Source organism: Rhea pennata, chromosome 17, assembly GCF_028389875.1.
Source record: "Rhea pennata isolate bPtePen1 chromosome 17, bPtePen1.pri, whole genome shotgun sequence".
Classification (NCBI taxonomy): Eukaryota; Metazoa; Chordata; class Aves; order Rheiformes; family Rheidae; genus Rhea; species Rhea pennata.
In genome coordinates, this window is record NC_084679.1 from 3,992,414 (window position 1) to 4,014,172 (window position 21,759).

The following is a 21,759-nucleotide window of genomic DNA, read 5'->3' on the forward strand; positions in this document are numbered from 1 at the left end:
CAGTCCTAAATCTCCCCCCTCCTTTCAAAAAAAAAAAAAAAAAAAAAGCCACCCACAAACCTGTTTCAGATATTTTTTGTTTCCATAAGACATATAAAACTTGGCAAGGTCTGGGATAGGCTGATACTCAGAGAGACACATTTAGGCAACAGTTGACCAGTACAGTGAACAGCAATATTAAATCACTAGAACACGCTTTTTTTTTCCTAGTGCAGTCGATAGAGAGCCCTGGCATTACAATTGCAGAAAAGCTGAAGGCTTTTCAGAAAAAAAGCACAACTTCGAGGCATTTGTGTTCATTATAAGAATCTGCAGAACTTTCCCAAGAAGACACTCTCCCACATTCCACCTTCGATGCTTATTTTTGCCTTTTTGTTTTCTTCTTTATGCTTTCAGACACACACACACACACCAAAGAAAAAAGAAAAGAAAAGAAAAGGCAACCCAACTGAACAAAAACTCCCCTTTACATTCTGTTCTACAGCACAACGTCTTCCATACAGCTTCAGGGATCTATTTCACAGTCACTGCGTTTTCTTAATGTATTGCCCTCATCTCATACACCTCTCTGTGCTCTTGCAAGGGCAGATTATTCCTGTGGTAACTCTGAAAAACTGCTCCCACGTACGAACAATAAGAATATAGTCTTATGCAGAATATACACCGTGTTTATATGTATGCGTCTACATATACACATACATACATATATGTATGAAAATAAAATATTTTCTGTTTGTGGGGAAAAAAGCACAAACGTTGGCAGGACTAGTTATTCTGTTCTTTTCTAAATCAGTCATATAGAGATTATCCTAACTTACACCTTTATACATAGTGATACTGATTTATAATTAATTTGCAGCAACTTCTCCATTATCTTTTAATAAAGTCTAGAGATCACCTCATACACAGATTCAAAATTCAGCCCAATTCAGGAGCACTGCTTAACAGTATGGAAAAAACCCACAGTAATCACACCTTATTTTATAGTAAAACTGTCATCTAAACTATATATTCTCAAAGAGTAAAAGAGCAACTGAAGAGAACAATCATAGGCAGAAGTTTTTTCACCTGATTTAATCTTGCTTGCAAGGTCATTCTTCCCCCAGAACAAGGTATTCGACTCAATGCAGCCTCAATCTAATAACAGAAAATACTTCAGCTGTAAATTAGTTTCAAGAGCCAGTGCAAGCTTTTCTAACCTTTCATCTTACAGGGGGAGAGGCAAGTCATCACATAAATATTACAGATACACATCCACCATTGTTCTCAGACCAAACTTTTGTTACCATAACACTATACCATACAAAACTGATTAGAAAAAAAAAATAGACATACATAAGCTGGCCCTCTCAAGGATCATTTTGAAGAAAGTGCTCTTACTTAATTGCCAGAATAGTTTAGTGCACTAACCTTTCTTGTTTGCAAGGCTGATTTAAAAACTGTCTGGTAAGGAAGAAAAATTCACGCTAACCCTTCTATGCATGCTGTGTTTGTGTTAAGTGCTTCTTCTTTAACAAAGTTAGGTACACGAAAAGACTGGAGTATCAGAAATAGAGCAGGGAAAGACAGTAGTGCTTTCCCAGGGTAACACTGGAAATTCTGCAGGAACTTCAGCCATGTGTCATGTACATATACTGCTACGTCCCTCACCTCTCATACAAACACTACATTTAGCCACAACTTTAAAATAAAAGTAATCATTGCCTGTTGCTTTTCCTGAGTGAGCTCATCAAAAAGTCTCTCTGTTTCAGCCAGAGTCTTAATCCTTGCTGTGTACTTGAAGTCTCTCTCACAAGACGATAGCATTGGCTCATGTTTCTGTGCTATGCTCCTCTCATCCCAAGTTGTTGCTTTCTTCATTTCATTATTGAAGGATTCAGCACAAGAGCTCTCTCTGACACCTGAATGATGCCTCCCTATCAACAAAATACGGCTCTTTTATTTTGTAATTCTCTACAGAATTATTGCATAGGACAGAAAAAGAAACTTACAACAAGAAAAGTGATGTGATCTTGGAGGTATGTAAATGTAAACTGCAGATAGCGAGCAGCAAAGCCTCATTAGCTCGCCTTAGGCAAATCATGGAAGATTGCAAAACATTTGCATGGGTCATCTTTTGAGTCATCTTTAACCAAAAATATGTTGTTTTATAACAGACAGACTATAATGTACTAATTAGTAACTACTTTTACTGGTACAAGATTTCTAAATATCTCCATGAAACCATGAAAACATTAGTCTAAATAAATACATTAATATAAAACAAAAGCAGAATATTGAGGCAATTTTTTTTTAAGTGAGGAAAGATTTAGTTCAATCAATCATTAAAAAAATCTGAAACAACTAGCCTTATTATATTTACTCTTTGCTATTTGTAATGCAATGCTTAGTAATAGAATTCTGTTAGTACGACTGAGCACATACATCTTAATACAGGAACCTAGTAAGATATGCATTATAACCTAGTTAAGCATCAGAAAACATATTGCCCTTCTTTCTCAGCTGAATTATTTTTGTTGTTCTACTGTGTTTGTGCACACACACATATACATAAAAATAAATACTGTATGAGTGGGACTTCTCTATCTCCAGTATTAAAATACATAAATAGTATAATAGGACAAAGGCTATACAATATTCAGAGGATTTTTAAAAGTTTTATGCCATAAAGTGCCAGCTTTCTATTTGAACTGTTACCAATTGAGAATAAATTATGGTAAAAGAAAATGTTTCTGTTGGTGGATTAAAAAGTATGTTTTATAAACTCCAAGAAGTACAAAGAACAGTTTCCCCTACTTTGACAAATTACCTTCTACATCATCTAGTGAGAGAAACTGGAGTCTTTTTCTTGGATTGCTATGCTGTGAAGTAGATGTAGGAACACTTTCCAGGTCATCCAAAAGGATATCAAATCTACAGAGTAACAGGAAGTATGCAACAATTACTCACTAAAAATAATTTATAATCTGAAAGAATTTTTTTCATCTTTTGTTTAAAAACAAGTTGCTTATTTAAACACATTTATATCCCACAGAAATTGAGTCTTCTATATACTGCTAATAGTACCATAACCTGATACCCTCTTAAGTGAACAAACCAAATTCATGTCACTTCCTTTCAGAAGGATGCCAAGCCCCTGCTCCCACCTAGTCACCCACAAGAACCATAGGACCGATACTAAATGTTTCTTCCTCTTCATGCACATGCCCCCTACGCTTTAGCTGAGCATGGTTGCTGAAATTCTACCAGCCTTGCCAAATAAAAGAGTCAAATATAAATCATAGCAACTAGTTGAGTTAGTAGAAAATAAATTTAAAGTTTTTACATTTTTTCCCATTTATAAGTGTTTATATTTATAAATGTTTATAAATGACATGCTAGGTAGATATTGCTTTCATCTTTTATTTGTATTTCCTGATAAGCTGCATGTGGATCCAGAAATACTCTACAGAAGAATTCTTTCTTAACCACCACTTTGTCAGTGGTCAACATTGTGCCAACGTACGCAACAATAAACCCAACATTTCATCTTTGTGAATGCTAAATAAGGGAAATTGTTCTAAATTTTTCTTGCTTATTTAACCGTACTTCAGAAAATTAGCTTTCTATATAGAAATCTTTGCATGACTCACGTTCTTTTAGAACTTTTTTTTTTAATGAAAGAGTAGTAACAATATTAAGTCTGTATAAACATACTGTTTTTATAATAACCAGAACACATTTTTTTTCCACAAAATACATACCTTGTCACTGTGTTTTCATTTTTGCTAAGCAAATGACTAAATCCAGGAGAGAAGTTCTCTTTTGGAGATCGTTTTGGGCTATATGTCACAGACACTGGGGCCAACATTATCTCCCTTGTTGCTGCAAAAGTCAAAGTATATTTAAGTACCTAAGACTTCTCCCACTCAAGTGATCAAGTGTTTAAGTCTTAAAATGATACTTTTCAAAGCTGTCTATGTTTATCTAAATTACATGAAAAGTACATCACAACACAGAAAAATGAAGATAAACATACCGACATACCACTTTTACATTCTCTATGACTTATAGGCAAGCTTTTTTTCAGGTTATCTATTAGAATAATGTGGAATCCTATTTTTACTTTTCTTTATTCTAGAGCAGCCTTCCGTTATTTAAATACCTTCGCCTGTACTTTTTAAGTAACATAAGCCAAACATCAGAAAAGCACTTACTTGGAGTATTTGATTTCCTATTCGAAGGAGGAAGAGAGGATGACCGCTGGCCAGAAGGGGAGCTGTATCGTTTTGGTCTTTGCTGTTCTTTACCTTTCTCTGGGGACCGATTAGCAACAAAAGAAGTTTCATCAAACCCAACAGTCTGACGTCGATTGGATGCTTCTTAAAAAAAAAAAAAAAAAAAAAAAAAAAAAAAAAAAAAAAAAAAAGTATTTTTGACACAAACTCGAATATTCTTCTGTTCTCAACTTTTACTATACAGCAACTGCACTTAATCTGCCTCATGTCAACATATTTATGCTATTTAGCTTAAAATCCCACTTCTTATTAGTTATATTCAAAAAGTAGTTAAACCACCTTATGAAAAAGGATGCTTTGCAGCATGTGTCGGACAAGTGATATTATGTAAGACCAATTTAATAGGCAGCAGAAAGCAGGACAAAAGTATTTTTTGGAAAAGATGGAGTACCTGCCTGAACCAAAACCATAAGCATTCAGGGAAGACTCAAGGATTGCTACTTACAAGCCTTCCTAAACCCCCATTACTATAACAGCTCTGTGCAGTCTCTCAGTGTCGATGCTAGCTTTCATAACAAGCATTCTGGTATCACATTATGAGAACAAAACTGAAGTGGAATTGCAGCCAGACAGAATTTGTTAGTTACTCTATTACTGTTTATAAATATAAAATATTCTCAGAAAGAACTGACTAGCTTGAGGTCTAACAGCAACCTCTGCATTCTTTCTGTTTTAAAGAAGTCACTTAGCTGTATCATTTCAAATTTGCTTAAGAAAACTCCAGAAGCTTGCACGCTAAAAACTATTTTTATCTCATCACTTGAGTCTGATCAACTTTTATCCTGGGGATAACAAAACCAGAAGACATACAAGTGAAAAGTCACTAAAGACAAGCTTAAGAGTATAAAAAATAAAATTTACTAGCTGATGTGTCTTCTTTTTCTGTCTGTGTACCCCAATCTTTAAATGCTTTTCCTTCAAGTTCTTTAAAGGCTTTAATTATTGGCGTTTCTGGCATCTCACTTTCCTTCTTCTCTATTGTGCCTGTTGAAGAGTCTTCTTGTGAAGGGTCCTTTTCAGGAGGTGAATGGTGCCTTAGGTAACACAAAAAAAAGGATCAAGCTTTTAGATTTTAGCTTGGCTATCCAAATGCATGGCGAAGGGACAAAAAACTAGAGAAATTTATTCTGAGCTTTATACTTTGTTGCCAAAATAGGAACTTTAATTTTAATTTCATTTTTAATTTCATCCAAGAACCTCAGAGGACTGTAATAGGCCAGGACAAGGATCTAAAGTTGAAGAGTAATAATTAAATTTGGTGATTTGACATTTTCTAATTATTTAATGTAAACACTTAGAACTAAAAACATCCTCATAGAGGCTCAAAAACTTCTAAAGGAAGAAGGAAATCTGAGAAATGACACTCTAAACAACTGAAGCTTCAGACTGGCAAAAAGCTGCAGCCAACCATAACAGTTTAATACAAAACAGCATTTCCATGTCCAAACTGTATTTCCTGAATAAGTCACATGTCAGAGAACATGAAGGCAATGGTGCAAGATGCAGTCCAAGCTTTCTGATATTTCAGGGAAGGTACGAAAGGCTACAGCACTGCTGCTTGCTTCGTATGTTAGTCAAGGAATAAGACTGTTTTGGTTTTAGAGAAGTGTATAGCACCTATGAAAAACTGAGAAACTTTTTAGAACTGTTTAAAATTACTACATGCACAAAAATCTTAAAATATGAATCTAGTCAATTCTGGATAACCTTTTTAGCCATATTCCATGTTAGTCATAGTAGAGATTGAAGAAAATCAGCTCACCTAGAAGGAATACAAGTTTCTTCTAGTCTGTTATCTTTAGGGCTTTCCTGGATTTCCAAAGGCTGACCAGTGAAGATTGAATATTCTGCTCCTGGTATCAACCACTTCCGCCTGCTGACATCAGGAGTTGCCAGTTTGCTATAAGAATGAAAAACTTCAGAGTTATTGGGGGGGGGGGGGAAGCAAGCACTTTAATTATGAAAATCCAGTCACTTAAATAAGTTAAGCAGACACAGTAACAAATATACAACAAAATTGCAAATTCTATGGAAAAATAACTGCTTTTAAAAACAAGTTTGTAAAGAAAAAAAAAGTTTTTTCCCCAGATATAGAGGTTTCAGTCGTAATTAGGCAGTTCAGAATGCAGAATGTCACACAAAGCTCCTTGTAAATTAACGTTGTTTACTTGGACCCAGATTTGCATACTGTCTATTACTCAACTGATTAAAAATATTTGGTGTTGACACCTCCACTGGTTCAAAGCATCTGACCCCAACTTTCCTTTTGACACAATTTATCAGTCTCTTAAAATCAAAGAAATAACCCCCTTCCCCTCAACCACTTTTGACAATCTGAGAGAGTGGTAAATACTGGCAAATAAAGATTGTTGTATAAGTATTAGAAACATGAGTATTTATTCATAGGAAAGCAGATACTTAAGAAAACAAGTTCGTGCAAGTTCGTAAATATTCAAGCTATTTAACCATAACCACTGTCCTGTAAATTTATGCTGCTATGCGTTCAACTGGAATGAGGCTTCTCTGAGCCTCCAAGATCAGACAGGGACAAACTAATCTCCAAATCCATGGAGGTTTTCCCTCTCCTCCTAGTGAACATAATCCACAGTGTTTAGGTCTTCCTTTACATTCTTTGATGTTGTGGGATTCTGTTCATAGATACTAAAACAGTTCTAACTAGAAAACTCTCCCTGACATTTATTATTGCCTAATTTATTTGAGTCATAATAATCACTAAAAAATATTACTGTTCAATATAGGCAAACAGACATTATTCAAAACACATTACAATAACTTTGTGCTTTATAGTATCAGTTCTAACTTGGATTTTTTTTTATTTTTAAATACCAAAAAACAAAGAAAAACATATCAACAATCTCAGATGGAGACAAATATTTCTGAGGTCTTTAAAATATAAAGGGAGCAAAACAGAATACAGGTCAGCTTTGATCAACAAGTTCACAATCCAAAGGAGAGTATGCATTTTAATTCAACTTCTACACTACTCTCAGGATACCTGTACAAACTACATTTAGAAAAACAAAAAGTAATCCTTAGCCTCTAAAATCAGAGGCATCAGGGCACAAAGAAAAACTCTACAGTCTAACTGCACTGTCAGATTTTATTCAGAAGATGTTTGCTGAGCATGGAAACCCCTACAGAGTTGAGGAACCAATACATAATAAATGCTCAGGTTAAACTACAAACAGAGTTTGCCAGATCACCCATATAGTATTTGATTTTTTAATAATTTCTTGGTATGTGAAGTGTCTGTATTACATCACATGTATCTAACCCAGTTTAGCCTATGGTTTCACATTCATGTGTTTTGGCTAAAAAGGGATAAAGAAAGTGTTCTAAAAATCACACAACCTGTTTTCACATTGTTGGAATATTCACTTACTTGGCACAAGAAGTCCCTAAACGACTTTCAGTAATTTGACGAATTTTCAGCATATTTTCATGTTCTACCTGCTTAAGCTGAGCTTCAAGTTTTGAAATTGTTCTAATACGAAAGTAAAAAGAATACATTAGTGTCTTTTAAAATCTTATAAAGAAATATAAGATTATTCTTAGACTATTAAAATACAGTTTGCTCATTTTTATTTGGATATCCTGGGTAAAAGAACAAGCAAAGAACAAGAGTTCTTTGTTGCAGTTTCATCTATGAATATACAAATATATACTTGAGTTCTTGGTTTAATTTAGGTAACCTAGCTAGAAAGATAGACCAGTAGTTACTCCTGTACATTGAAGCACTCAGTGCAGAGGAGTTGGAAGAGTACTCTGTTTCCTCCTTGAAATGACGCATTTATCCTCTACTCTGATTTTAATGGGTGGCTTATTCTCCTGCACGTCACTTAGGTAACTCTACGAATCTGCTGCTCAGGCTCTTCATATAATTTGTGCCTCTCCCATACACTGCAGTACACATTTTCAGTGAACCAGCCCTTGGTAATGCAACAGTCTTACTCATTTCCTGCTTGGAGGCTCCCTTAACAGAAATACAGATCTTTGGAAGAGGAAATAAAAATCTCTTCTTTCCACTACAGTTTTTGTAGCCTGGATTGGCCCCTACCTAGCAGCATCCACAAACAGGTGGGAACAATAAAAGCAGTAAGAGAAATTCTAGACTGAACTGTTCTTCATAGTATCTTCATTTCCTCAACAGCCAACAAAGATTGTAGGCAGAGTGCTGGATTTGGGCTTTCTTCTATTCCTTCTTTAAATCCTTTCTATTCTTTTTCTTTAAAAATCAGGTGACCTGAGCAGCAAAAAGAACTGTTACAATATTTGTAACAGCATCACATTTGTTCTTTTTCTAGTTTTGGCCAAAGACTATGCACAAGTTAATGCTTGTGCAAATTGTGCAGAATGACATTTGAAATGAATTCTAAGGTAAAGCTGGTAGGCACATTTCTGAAAGAAAAACTGAAAAATTATGAAGAAAAAAATATCTCTTGGTCTTTCTAGCTTTGGATATCTGGACTCCAGCTGTTCATATAAACACAGAAAATAAAATTATGATAGCACATAACCACAAAAGAAACTCAGAGGGAGCTGAGTGATGTGGGACATCAGCTCATGGTGCCTGCCCAAGAGCCTTCTCAAAACTAAGTCCTCAGCTCCCACCTCTCCAGACTTCTCTGAATAAATGGACTGTTTTAACAGTCTTGAGAAGAAATGGCTGAGAAACCCCAGCCAGGAAGGCATGTTCATAGACCTAAATCCCTTGATGGTTACCTACCCAAGTAACCGAGTGCCTACCCAGGGGGTGTAAGAAGTTATTACTGCTCTATGCATGGAACACCCTTCTGTCCCTTACTCATGCCTAGGAGCCATAATATGAAGAGCAAACTCCTAGCAGCATCCTCACTCCTGAAAACCAGGAGAGAGACTAGTTAGCTGAAGATGGAGGCTCCTAAGGAGACAACCACAGTAATAAAAGCTTGAGCAGTAGACTGGCTGAGTGACAACAGTCAGGAAGGAAATAGTTGATTACATCTCACTGGAGGAGGCTTTACAATGTCTGCAAAGTAACACAAAGCAACATAAAATACTTAAAAGATGTAACTGAAATTGTAAGATACTATCATGATCTAGGAGTACATGTTACCTATGCCATAGCCTATATTTCATAATGTTAAAATAATGTTTACACTATTTTGGAATTACCTTTTCAAATCGGAGATCTGGGTGTTTGCATCAAGCAATTTGTTTTCAGTTGCATTTAATGTATCCTACACAGTACATGAGGAAGAAAGCAACAAGTTCAGAAACTACATAAATATACAAAAATGCATAACTCTACATCAATTTTGAAAATAATGCATTAACTGTGCCCTCCTATTTGAAAGGAAATGCCATTAAAGCTCTTTGACTTTGCAGTACTTTCACTGCCCATGACTGTTCTCCATTTGATCTTTTCTAAATACATAAGTTAATTCAGTTAATTCTATAGCACATATTAGCTTGGAGGTATTTGCATGAAGCACACTGGCCTTAAAAAAAAAAAAAAACAAAAAAAAAAAACAAAACAGATGATAAAGAACAGTTTGTTTTGTCTCCTCATTTATAATTGGTTAGCTGGATATTCTTACATAAGTTATGTAATAAAGAATATTATAAGTAAATTTTATTTTTTAAAAATAACTAATGCATTACCTACCTTTACTCTTTCATGTTCTTTTCCAAGGGAGTCATATTCTCCTAAAAGCTAAAAAAAAAAAAAAAAAAAAAAAAAGAAAGAAACAAAACTATATACAATTGACATTTTTGTCGACTTTTGCAAGTAAATCTATCCTAATTGCTTGTCTAATGTATGCATAAGCAGTATGAGGATATACATTGTATTTGATTTTTCTAGAAAATATTTCTTAAGCTCTAATTGTTCTAATCAGAAAAAAAATAAAGGAGAGAAAAGGAGACAGAATTACTTACACATCGTATTTCTAATTTCAAATGATTTCTCCCTAAAAGGGCTGAAGGAACCAGTGAAATTCCTCATTGACGTTAAAGCTGACTTTGTATTTTAGCCAGTATTTCAGTACTTTTTATTTTTTTTAAAAAAAGGGAGGGGCTAAAGCATCTAATAGCTTTTCCAGCTAATATCTATTTCGCCAAGACAAATCAATTTCAATATACTCTAAAACTATTGTTGATGAATCAGAGGGCATAATTCCTTTGATTCAGCCTGAAGTAATACATAGTAATGCGTTATGAAAGGTAAGTTCTGTCTATTCCCACTAAGCTTAAAAGAGTAAGGGAAAAAAAAAAAAAGTGTTCTAAGTTTAGCCCTGAAGATGCTGCCCCTTCAGATACACAGACAGCAAGCTATTAAGATTCCACAAAGATGAAACTGCTGGAGACAGCAGAAAGTGAGTTGACAGAGACTTGTCCCTCTGCGGTTGCAAACCATCTCCTAGACTTCCACCTGGACCTGAAAGCTATAAACAAATTATTTCCTGTAATACCTCTAAAAGGAAAATGAGCTAAGAGCTTAAAGAGTAATAACATACTTGAAATGAGCTACCACAAGTGTTGTTATACGTAGCTGTAACAAGATGCAATGAGTTCTTTACTAGTGACCCATCAAAGTACATACTTGCTGCCTTAAACAAGTTTTAAAATATTTGTTTGTAGTATTACCTAACACCTAACCCACTAAAGTCAAAAATAGGTTTCTGTTCTTAGATGTGCATTAAGATTTCACAACAGTAAACTGAGCGGTTTACCAAAACATCCAAGACTTGCTGTGTTCATAACATCCACTGGTAAACAACACTGCCATTTTCTTACTTACATTCTGAAACATTTTATTTTCTTCCTTTAGCTTTGTATCTTTATTATCAGACAATTTGTAAGCTTTTTCAAACGCTTCCTCTAGATCTTTAAGCCTTGATTTTAGTCGACTTATAGTGTTATCCTTCTCTTTATTACTTGTGCGCATTTCTTCAATACGTTCTTGCAAAACTTTGGAAGTACTACTGACCGCATAAAAGCGTTCTCTCCAATCTGTCTGAAGAAGAAAGACAACATTCATTATAACGTTTACCCAACAGATTTTTTATTTCAGTACAAGGCATAATCTGAAATCCTCTAAACGGAAAACAGATAATGGAATACAGGTAATAATGTATAAAGAACTAAAAGGAAGACTAAAGACCCACAAGATGACACCTATTTTGTATGACTCTGTCCTGTTGTCTAACTTTTTCCTTCAGCTATAGCAGGAATCTTGACAGCTGGCTAGAACTAGCTGGCTGCTCCCAGACAGCTACGGCAGTCAGCTGAATCCCATCTCCTAGGTTCATATAAAAAGAAAAATGTCCTGTTCTTTGAACAATAAACACAGCTATGCAGTCATGAAAGACTGTATAAATACACGTAGAAAGATAGTATTTTTTTTTCCTCTGTGAGTATAAGATTTGTTATTATCACCTAGATGTAAGACGAAACCAAAAAGGAAGTAGCAAAGATTCTTTGCGCAGTATATGTTTTATTTATTTGATTTTTGTTTTAAAGGGAGACATCAGAAACACATCACAAGTATTTTACCATTTATTTCTTTGGTCCCTGATAACCTGGAAAGGTGATCTGTGCATATAAGGGTTGTTTATAAGCAAAATTGATGATTGTCATCTGAAAGTCAAGTAGGGAGTCTAAGAAACACAGCTAGGAAAGTCACCTGTGTAACATCTTGGCTAATACCACGTATTAAGAAGAAAGGTTGAAAATAAAACAGCAGAAAAAAGACCTAGATTAGAGTAACAATACGTGAATTCTCTTACCATTTTAGCTAATGAGACCTTGAATTACTGTGTCACTAACAATATATACTTACCACTTGCTTTTCTAGCATATTATTCTTATTTTCAAGAGCTCTCATGCGAGCACTTGCTTCATTCAGAGCTGCATCTAACTGGTCACACCTATTTAAAAGGTTACAAAAACATCTTGAAATTTGCAAATAATAAATATACATTTTACAGCCTCTTTCTCCCCTCAAAAAAGCAATCCAATTATATTAAAAACAGTCACTGAAAAAACACAGACAAACAGTATCCATGTGTGGAAACGAGTGGGCAGTTATCATCAGGTATTAATAACACACAACTGAGGAGAACAAGAGTTGCCATGTAGCAAAACTACAACTCAAAGCCTAACTTACCAGGATGGTTTTTAGCTGGGACTCTTTTTGTCTCTCTTTTAGTCTGGTACCTGCTACTCATGAAAAGGAGCACCAAGCTTTCCCACGATTATAAATCACCTCGCTTTTATACTCATGCAACCTTAACTCCCCTACCTTGCACCCATACATAATATATCCTATTGTTTTTTCCTGAAGGACCCCTGCCTCATTCCAGCATGTGTCGTGCACTTTATTCTTTGTTAATAAGTTGCTATTCAATATGTCATGCCCTAATCACAGGCTGCTTTCCAAATGCTCCTCTGATGACAGAATTATTTTCTTGTTGGCTTTCCTATAGCATTCAGCCTAACAATGTCCAAATGTTTTAGAATCATTACGTGCTCTTTACTTTGGGCCTGCAAAAATGATAGTGCCACGTTTTCTCCATTCATAGTTGGGAGATTTGAGCTATCAGCCTCCAGCACCTCCACTAATTCTGAGTGCCCAGCCTGTGACATCTAACCAAAGTCTTCAGTCTCTGCTGCAAGCACCAAGCACCTCTGTGAGCAAGGGCTCTGGTGCTCATGGTGGGTAAGCAGCAGAGATGCTCGAGATAGCTCAGAGTGTAAGAGCTCAAGAACCAAAAGCAGCTGAGATGCACCAAGGTAGAGCTCCACTTCAGCTAACTGATGAAGCTGAGTGATAATTAATGACTGAAATTGTATTGCAAGCTACTTGTAACTGAATAAATGACTGCTCAGAAGTCATTTTTAATAGACAGGACCCACTAGTACTAGAAGTTGAGTACAAAAAAGTCCCAGTCACCTACACACTGTTCCAATTATTCTAAGGGACATAAACTTTGCCAGGTATTTTAACTATCTAAATTTATAATAGGTGCTTTGACTGGCAATAATGATATTAAGATCACAATGAACTTCTATACAATGACAACCATTCAATTTATATCAAATAGAACAGAGGAGAGGCACACAAGCTCCAGCAGTAATACTTGGACAAAGAGCACTGACTGGCAAAGGAAGTCAGTTTCATAGAGCTAACAATAAGTCCAACGTGGTTCCTGTATTATCTGTAGTTTTGATGGGAACAATAAAGATAGATGACGTCCACCAGCACGACAGGCAAGCAGTCTTACAATGTAGACACTTCCATGACAAATTGCAGCCTACTAATGTTTCTTGAGCAAAATTTCTACTGCTTTCGGTAGTACTCAAGTAAAACAAGGCACATAGCCTTTGGTCCAAACATCACACTTGATGCCTAACAATAATTTTAAACCAATCCTCAACAGATGCAAGAAGTCTTCTGAACTGAAGAGTGAAACAAATTTCAAGATATTCTAAACAAATGTATGTAGTTTTTATAATGGAAAAAATATCATGCAACAGAGAGAGAAAGGACAAACAGTACCTGTCAGAAAGATTTTGATTGATTTTCTTCAAATCTTCAGAGGAAGCAGTTTTATGGCTTGCCTTTAGCTGTTGTTTTAAGGTATATATCTCAGCATCATAGTAAGCTCGTAGATCAGCTATGTGTCGAGCGTGTTTTTCCCTCAAGTTCTGCCTAATCCTGTTTTTAAAATTAAGAAGAAAAAAATTCCAGTTATCCACATGACCATGTATTGCCAGCTGTATTCATTACACATGATGAACTCAGCACATAAATCCATTACAGAACTTGGTTGTGGTCTCATTCAAATTAAAGCAAAAGAAAGCTTTGTCATTTATGGGAGTGGTCTCAGCTCCCTAAGGCTAGCATACAGGTAAGAATACATTAAGAATATAAAGCTTTACTCTCCCTCCCCACTGTTCTCTCTCCTTGCTATGCACTAGAAAATACAGAGAATTAAAATAGGAAAACTCACAGACTGAACTGTCTTGAAATCATGACTCCTACATAAGTCACCACACATGGAATATATGCCATGTCTGCTTGTCCCTGTGCAAGTTAGCAGAGCTACAACAGGCAGTAGGGAATATCTGCTTTTCCTAAGTAAAGTTGTTCTCTGCTTCTCTTGTCATTTGATCCTAAGCAGGACCCTTGCATGCACTAGAGTATTTTGAAAGTCACTACTAAAAATAACTTTTTCATACATCCTATGAAATAACCATGTATTTTTATTCTAATGTATAAATGTAAATAACCAAGCACGAATACATAGAAAATTATTTTGCTTTCTAGTCAAGGCTCTGACCTTGGGGGTCAAGGAGACAGAGCACAAACATTGTCTCATAGATCAAAGAGTATGGTCTCAAGAAAGACATTTCATCTCTTTGTAACCCTCATCTTTAAAAACACAGAATGATTGTTCTGCCTACAAACTATCTATAGTTCATGAAGAGGGGGAAAAAAAAAGATTCCTGCAGTGTTCTGAGCTCACAGAACTCCTGTATTTTGTTTCCTTGACAGGTATTTTAAGTTGCAGTTCTTTCATGAAAGATCCCACTCTACTGGTTTTAAAAGATTAAAAACAAACAAACAAAAAACCCAAAATTCTTACTTGGATAATATCACAGGATCTTCAAAAGATGTCACTGAAAGACTATATCCTGGTAAACTGTTGTCAGCACAATGAGCAATAGAAGATGGAGTCAGAGTCAATGTTTCCTCCTCCTCAGTGTTGACTAAAATATCATTACTAGCATCAGCATATGCCATTGGAAAAGGACAGCTGGTCTTGTCCTCATTCTGGAATGGGTGATTTTTACAGGAGTCCAGATGCACAGGTCTACTGCTGGCAGAATATTCTGGAGAACCACCTAGCCGAGACGAATTACTTGTCTGTGAAAAAGAGTCTGTGTCACAGTGACTTAATAATCTGGGCTCTGCCACAGAGTCTGGAGAAAAAGGAGCTGTCTCTTCAGGAATATTGAAAAAATAATGTCCTGGAGTCTGCTGACCTGGTTTCATATGCAGGGTTGGGTCCAATGTCAAGATCTAGGAAATAATTTCAAATGCTAAATAGTTGCGATTTAAACTTTGATTTTGTAAATGGAGTTATCTGAAGACATCAGTACTCCATGTAACACATTGCAACAATTACACTGAAAAGTACTACAATTATTCAGTAGTAACAAGCAAGAGCACAACTGAAGGGACTGCAATAGTTCAGTGGATGACATTTTCTCAATGTCTGCAGTTTGGTTTTCTGAGTTTCCATTAAGAATAAAGACCTATCTAACAGCCATAGCTATCTAGAAAACCTTAGAAATTTCAGCTATGTGTATAAAAAGAACTATGATGTCTGCAGGCAGCTTGGAACAATAACTTTGTACAGTCATTATTCACATCCTAAATAACATATATAAGTAATGATGGCTATTTTATACAAGAAAAAGCTGATGGATGTATTGTGAAAATGGGTATAATAAAGAAACAGATACCTTAAAAAAATATTTCTACAACCTGAGCTTTTGTTGTTTGAGGGGTGGAAGGAATCTGTCCTGTGGAAAGAAGTGAGAAAACCCCACTCAACTCTAATTGCAATCCCATGTGCAGTTCATCAGCTGCAGCCTCAGCAGGTTTGTCCCTGCATCATCCCCAAGGTTGTGCTGCAAAGGTGCTTGTTTTTCCAGGGCATCCTTACAGGTTCTTTTAAGCTGGATCGCTTCCCAGTCCAGTGCATCACACAGCTGCACAAAGTGCTGTTCCAGCCTAACACTGGCAGTGGCGGCAGGGGCTGATTAATGTGAAACCAGCCTGTGACCTATCACACCTTCAAATTGAGATAGTAGATAAAGAGATTAATCTTACCTCTGGTGGGTGACTTGATTGGAAAGATGACATAAAATTCCAGTCTGGCAGTTGCTTGTTTTCCTTTTGCCTTTTATGATAAATATCCTTCAATGATAATGGTTTTACTTCATCAGCAGAAGACAACTTGAACAGATAAAACTGCTAAATTATTTTTTCTGAATATAAGCCTCCTTACCCAAGACAGATAAGCAACTTTTACCTAATAGAACAATTTAGAATAGAAAAAGGCTTTAATCAACACACCCAGTTTTAAAAAGGATCTTTAATGAGGCATATATACCTTAAATATACCAGTCTCTTCTCTTCTCTTACACACGCACGCACGCGCACACACACACACGCACGCACACACATACTTTCTTCTAAATGACAAAAGAAGGCCAATGAATTCCAAGTGAATTTAGCTGGGGTAAAAGACTAATGAAAGAACAGAATATAAGAGAGCAAGTTAACAAAAGAAATTTTTCACAAGTTCACTTCTGAAGGACTCATTCTTTCCATTGTAGAAAAGAGCAAAAAATGACAAGTGACTAAAAGGTAATTTTAAAAACACGTACAAAGTTTACCTGATCTGGTGATACCTTTGTGGAGAATATATCAGTGAATTCATTTCTGAAGTTTTCAGGTAAAGGCTGATACATCTCCTTTTCATCTAGTTTCCAGTATGAAAGTCCTGATAAGAAGAAAAATTGGAAAAAAAAGTATTACAAGTTTCAAGCTTTCAGCTACCGAACAGAAACCCCAAAATCAATTAATAAGATACTATTCCAGTAGCTTCATTCTGCCATATTAAAGAATGTGGTATTCATTATTTGTATCTATTGCTTACAGATCTTAAAGTATTTGTCAGCAGAAGTTAAAAAATCTTCATGCAAAGCACTAGGAATATAAATTAGTATTACATCACACAGCATCAGTAACCAAATCTGAAAATTAGGGGAAAAATCTATAGATTTACTCCTTACTGTCAAAGGTCAAATGCTCATTTACCACAAATTGTCATATTTCTACTGACTTCATTGTAGCACTGACCATTCATTTTGGCCAAGGAATAATCCTAGACAACCATGTGACATTATGAACTCTTTGGTTTGGTACTCAACAAGACTCACTAGCACACGAAAAACAGATGAGTAGGACTTAGAGAGGTGACACAGGGGGTCAGGCAAACAGCCCCAATCCCACTTCCATTCCTTCTGTGCGTCCCTCTCCCAATCAAGTTGTAACAAAGAAAACAAAAACCACGCATAATTTGCAGAGCTGCATCTCTGTGTTCCTGTTTGTCACTAGGACAGATCCACCATGTGCTGATCAAAATATAGGAATTAGTTGTTTGGTACTATCTAAAAATAAGTTAAAAAAAAATTAAAAGGACTTCATTGTTCTGTTCTGTCTCAGCTCCGTGAACAGATCAGAAGTATCAAATCATGCCCTTGGCCTACAGGGATTCTGCCTCTGTTTCTATGCAGTCCCCTGATTATCGGACCAATGACGCTAATATTTGAGAAGATCAGTTAATTTCCATTATGATTTTAATAGCAGTTATGTTATGAAACGGTTTTAAACACAAAATGTAGCTTTTAAATGTTCATAAATTTGAAGAAAAAAATGCCATATGTCTTGTATCTGCTAGCAGTGATGCACAGGAGCTATCGTCAATTCAAAATACAAGTGCAAGACCACCAGAATTACACTATTTGAAGTTTAACAACTTGCCAGCGCTCAAAATAAGTTTCTGAGACCTTCTAACCTCCCCAAATTTACTGGAGGTGCATTGTAGTACGAGTTCTAAAAATAGAACTCAAAAAAAAAAAAGAAAATTTAAGTAATTAAGTATACCTGAAGCTTCAGACACCATGGAATTCGGACTTTCATTTGGTTGGTTGAGGTAAAAAGTGTAAGATGGCAAAGCAGCAGCAGTAAGATTTGTCTAAAACAAAGGAAAAAGTAGATTTAAAAGGCAAATTGCAAGGCAAGACAAAAAAAAAGATCAAGGGTACAATTATAAAAGATTGTATGTAAACGTTATTAGTCTTCTTAAAAAAAAAGATGTTACATTTAATTATACAGCATGATCTAGAGGTATACAATCTATACTCAGGGCAATTGCAGCCAAAAGCAGAACCAAGCTAAGCCATGTAATTAGGAAATACCAATATTTTCCACTACACATGCCAGTTCACTTCAGAACATTTTTGAGGTGAAGTATTTCAAAAACACACACTTTTCCTGGGACAGTCATCTAAACCTTCTTGCTCTTTAAGAAATACAAGCATATACAGGGATGACTTCAGAACAAAATGTTACCCTCCTTCCTCATCCCAAGACCAGAATTTCTTATTTTCAGTTGTTACGGCTCCACCTACCACGAATCAGGAGATGGACACTGTCAATCATCTGTTTTGAAAGATGCCACATACCCCTATTCTCATCACTCCAAACTTTCTAAGCAACCTCCACAGCTAATAATAGAAACTACTTCAAAAAGGTTAGGAACAATACAGGGAAAAACACTGCATATTTCTGCAGGTACTTATTCAAGTACAGCTTCGCAGGTATGCCACTTGGCAAATTCAGACAGCCCAATATAGCCAAGGCCTGAAAGATGGAAACCACTGAATTAACACAAGCACATTAAAAAAAAAAAAAAATCAAAAGCTGTAACTTTTCAAGTTATTGCCTGAAGTATAGTCTCACCTCAATGCTATTTTTATCCTCTTAATTTATGTATTCTGCTTTGCCTAAGGAGGAAAAAAAAGAAAACAAGGGGCATCAATCGAGTTCTTACAAAGGAGCAGAAAGAGGGAGGTATTTTCAAAATCTGCGTTTCCAGGACTAATCTCTTTAAGCATCCTCCTGTAGCCAAGAGATAAAAGAGACGATCTGAAGTTGCTAAATTAGACTCCTGGTTTGGAATATCTCCTTTGAGAAACCTATTGTTTCCACAGATAATAAAAGGAGACTACAGAGACCAGATCTCTCAAATCTGCTACTCTTAACCTTTCTGGATCACCCTCAAAGTGACCACAGGAAAGAAAATAGGCCATGCCTTTAATCAAGTTATTCAGTTATTAAATCTCCTACTCTCTTATAGGTGGAGCAATTAACACCAGTTTTAGGAATTTCTTCCTTAAAAATAACAGAAGAAGAGGAGTATATGATACTTAGTATAATAAAAAAAAAAATTAAAATTTCAGTTACATGTACGATAAGATTGTATGATTAGCCTTTATATAACCATGCTGCATACTGTCTTTTAGGGTTGACAATATCACATGTGATTAAACTTCTCTCCTCAGTATAATCAGATCTGTTGAGATATGGATGGAATTATTAAATCAATAATATGCTACAAAAAACAAAACCAAATTCTTGTTGAAAGAAACTTTTTGAACTAAAGCATGAAGTATGCTCCAGTCACAGCAATATGCATTTAGAACCTCAAACGGTTCTAAGCAGCCAGTTACATCTCCCAAAATTCTACTATTGGGGTTACCTGTTCTTCATAACCAATGCTATAAACAGGACTTGGAGTAGCTTAATTCACCCAAATCATATACAGGCATAAATGAATTTCTTATTCTTACATAAACAACACAAAAAAAGAAAATAATCATTTTTTGGTTTTAGCAGTGGAGACTGCCAAGAACACTAAAAAAAAAAAATCCCAAATCAAACCAGAACAAAAAAATCCCTACCACCTAAAACAAACAAACAAAACCCCCCAAACCGCACACGATCTGGAAGACTACTGCTCATCTTGCACAAGTGGCTAATGCCTCAACTCATAAAGACTTTAGCACCTTCCATTAAACCTTGTGTACCAGAAGAGAGATTACCAGCTGAAATGGAAGATGAGTATTTGGAAAACATAAGATCCTTCAAAAAATGATATGGCACAATAAATTACTGTGAGCTGCAGCTTCAGTTGCGAAAGGAACTATTATCTCTGGAAGGAAAGGATTTGCACCATTGATGGCAATGGTTAAGGCACTAACTAGACAAGGAATAAAATAAACCAAAATAGCTATGTAAGTAAATACAGAATGATCCAGGAAGTAAATTCTGCCCACACAGAAGTTTAACTTTAAACATACGAATTAGCATAGAACTACTCAAATGCTTAAAGCTAAGCATGAAAGCATATGCTAAATCAGAACATAAATATATCTCTGGAAAAGTACCAACGGTAAGAATAGAAGACAACTTACATTCTCAAGTGTTAATTTCTTTGCTTGCTCATTTCCTTGCATAGAGCTCACATGTACTTCTTCCACATTTATTCTTCTTGGTTGGTTTTGTTTCAACTTCTGCGCCCATGATGTTAAAGTTTTACTATATGGTAAGAAGTATAGACATGAACGGTGTGTGCACATACATATATATGTATGCATGCATGTATGTATTCTCCTTTACAGTAGAAAAATAACCTCTCCTGAAACCAATTTAGTCTTCACCATGAAAGATAAGCATTGAAATTCCACTGCCTTTGTGCATTTTCTGAGAAACAATTAAAAAAATGGATATTAAACTGATCTTAGGGCTGGAATTTTCAACACTGACAACAACACTTAAAAGTTGATGATCATCTGCACCCATAATCAAAATAGTTCTCCTGCTATAACAAATCATAACAAAAAGCACCCTACGTTTAGCTAGACACCTGCTTTTTCAGCAACTCAAGCAGACACGGATCAGAAACACAAAATCAAGTGAGAATGTAGAGTGTCTTTTTTTTTTAAAAAAAAAAACATTGTGTTATCAGTCTGGCTTTAAAAAGGATATTATGAGCTAGGACACACTAAGCTGGCCTTCCAACTCAATAGACTCTTAGTCTTTAAGGATAAGAAAGATTAAAAACAAGATACAGATGGAAACAACAAACAAACAAAGCAAATGAACAGAAACAGAGACATCCTGAAACTCTTGTTTAGGAGTAGAAGAGGACCAATTTCATCACTTACTGAAAGGTGCATCTTTGAAAAATAAAAATAAAATGCATGTTGTCCCAGTTTGGGACAAAAAGTTGAAACAACTAAAAATATTACAACTAAAAATTAAAAAATATATCCCAATTTGAGTTAAGTGAACAATTCCATTTTGATATGAACACTCTCTTCCTTCCAATCAAAATCATATTTTGAAATAGAAAGCAATTAAAAAACTTGCATTTTTAAGCAAAAAGGAGAAAATGTCATGTGTCAATGATTTCAAAATTTTCTTTAAATTTTTTTTTTTTTTTTTTTTTTTTTTTTATGAAAACGCACAGGTATTGAGCTTCTCCAGCTCTTAGATTTCCTGGTAGTGAGTAATAAATACCCCGCCTAGCAAGTTCTCCATGAATTGCAGCTACTGAACTCAGGGAACCGTACAACATGAATTGAATAATGAAACAAATCCCAGCGGAAATGAGGATGAGAACATGCATACCGACAGGGTCATGGTCTGCCCTGTACTCTGAGATGACACATCTCCAAATCCATTCCTTTAAAGGAAGCTGGTTCTGTTTTATTATGCACTAGCAAAATGCAAGTTCATTGTCACAATCCTCTGTTTTTCCATGAAGAGAAGGTT

The 21,759-nt window shown here is 35.6% G+C and overlaps 1 protein-coding gene across 8 annotated transcripts in view; it reads right to left on the reverse strand.

Moving 5' to 3' along the window:
* The window catches only part of MPHOSPH9 (M-phase phosphoprotein 9), a 32,096-nt gene that overhangs the window by 553 nt on the left and 9,784 nt on the right, over positions 1–21,759 (reverse strand). For 5 of the 8 annotated variants that reach the window (XM_062589900.1, XM_062589903.1, XM_062589906.1 and 2 more), the window contains 18 exons: positions 20,397–20,520; positions 18,025–18,115; positions 16,752–16,858; positions 16,183–16,308; positions 14,930–15,366; positions 13,840–13,998; positions 12,121–12,208; positions 11,080–11,295; positions 9,946–9,993; positions 9,453–9,517; positions 7,681–7,782; positions 6,040–6,177; positions 5,139–5,311; positions 4,197–4,361; positions 3,744–3,864; positions 2,810–2,913; positions 1,705–1,916; positions 1,069–1,137 (listed from right to left, as the gene is read on the reverse strand). In XM_062589900.1, the coding sequence (XP_062445884.1) occupies positions 1,069–1,137; positions 1,705–1,916; positions 2,810–2,913; positions 3,744–3,864; positions 4,197–4,361; positions 5,139–5,311; positions 6,040–6,177; positions 7,681–7,782; positions 9,453–9,517; positions 9,946–9,993; positions 11,080–11,295; positions 12,121–12,208; positions 13,840–13,998; positions 14,930–15,366; positions 16,183–16,308; positions 16,752–16,858; positions 18,025–18,115; positions 20,397–20,520 (2,545 nt within the window). The remainder of the gene's footprint in view (positions 1–1,068; positions 1,138–1,704; positions 1,917–2,809; positions 2,914–3,743; positions 3,865–4,196; positions 4,362–5,138; positions 5,312–6,039; positions 6,178–7,680; positions 7,783–9,452; positions 9,518–9,945; positions 9,994–11,079; positions 11,296–12,120; positions 12,209–13,839; positions 13,999–14,929; positions 15,367–16,182; positions 16,309–16,751; positions 16,859–18,024; positions 18,116–20,396; positions 20,521–21,759) is intronic. The other 3 variants (XM_062589902.1, XM_062589901.1, XM_062589904.1) reach the window with 3 other exon arrangements.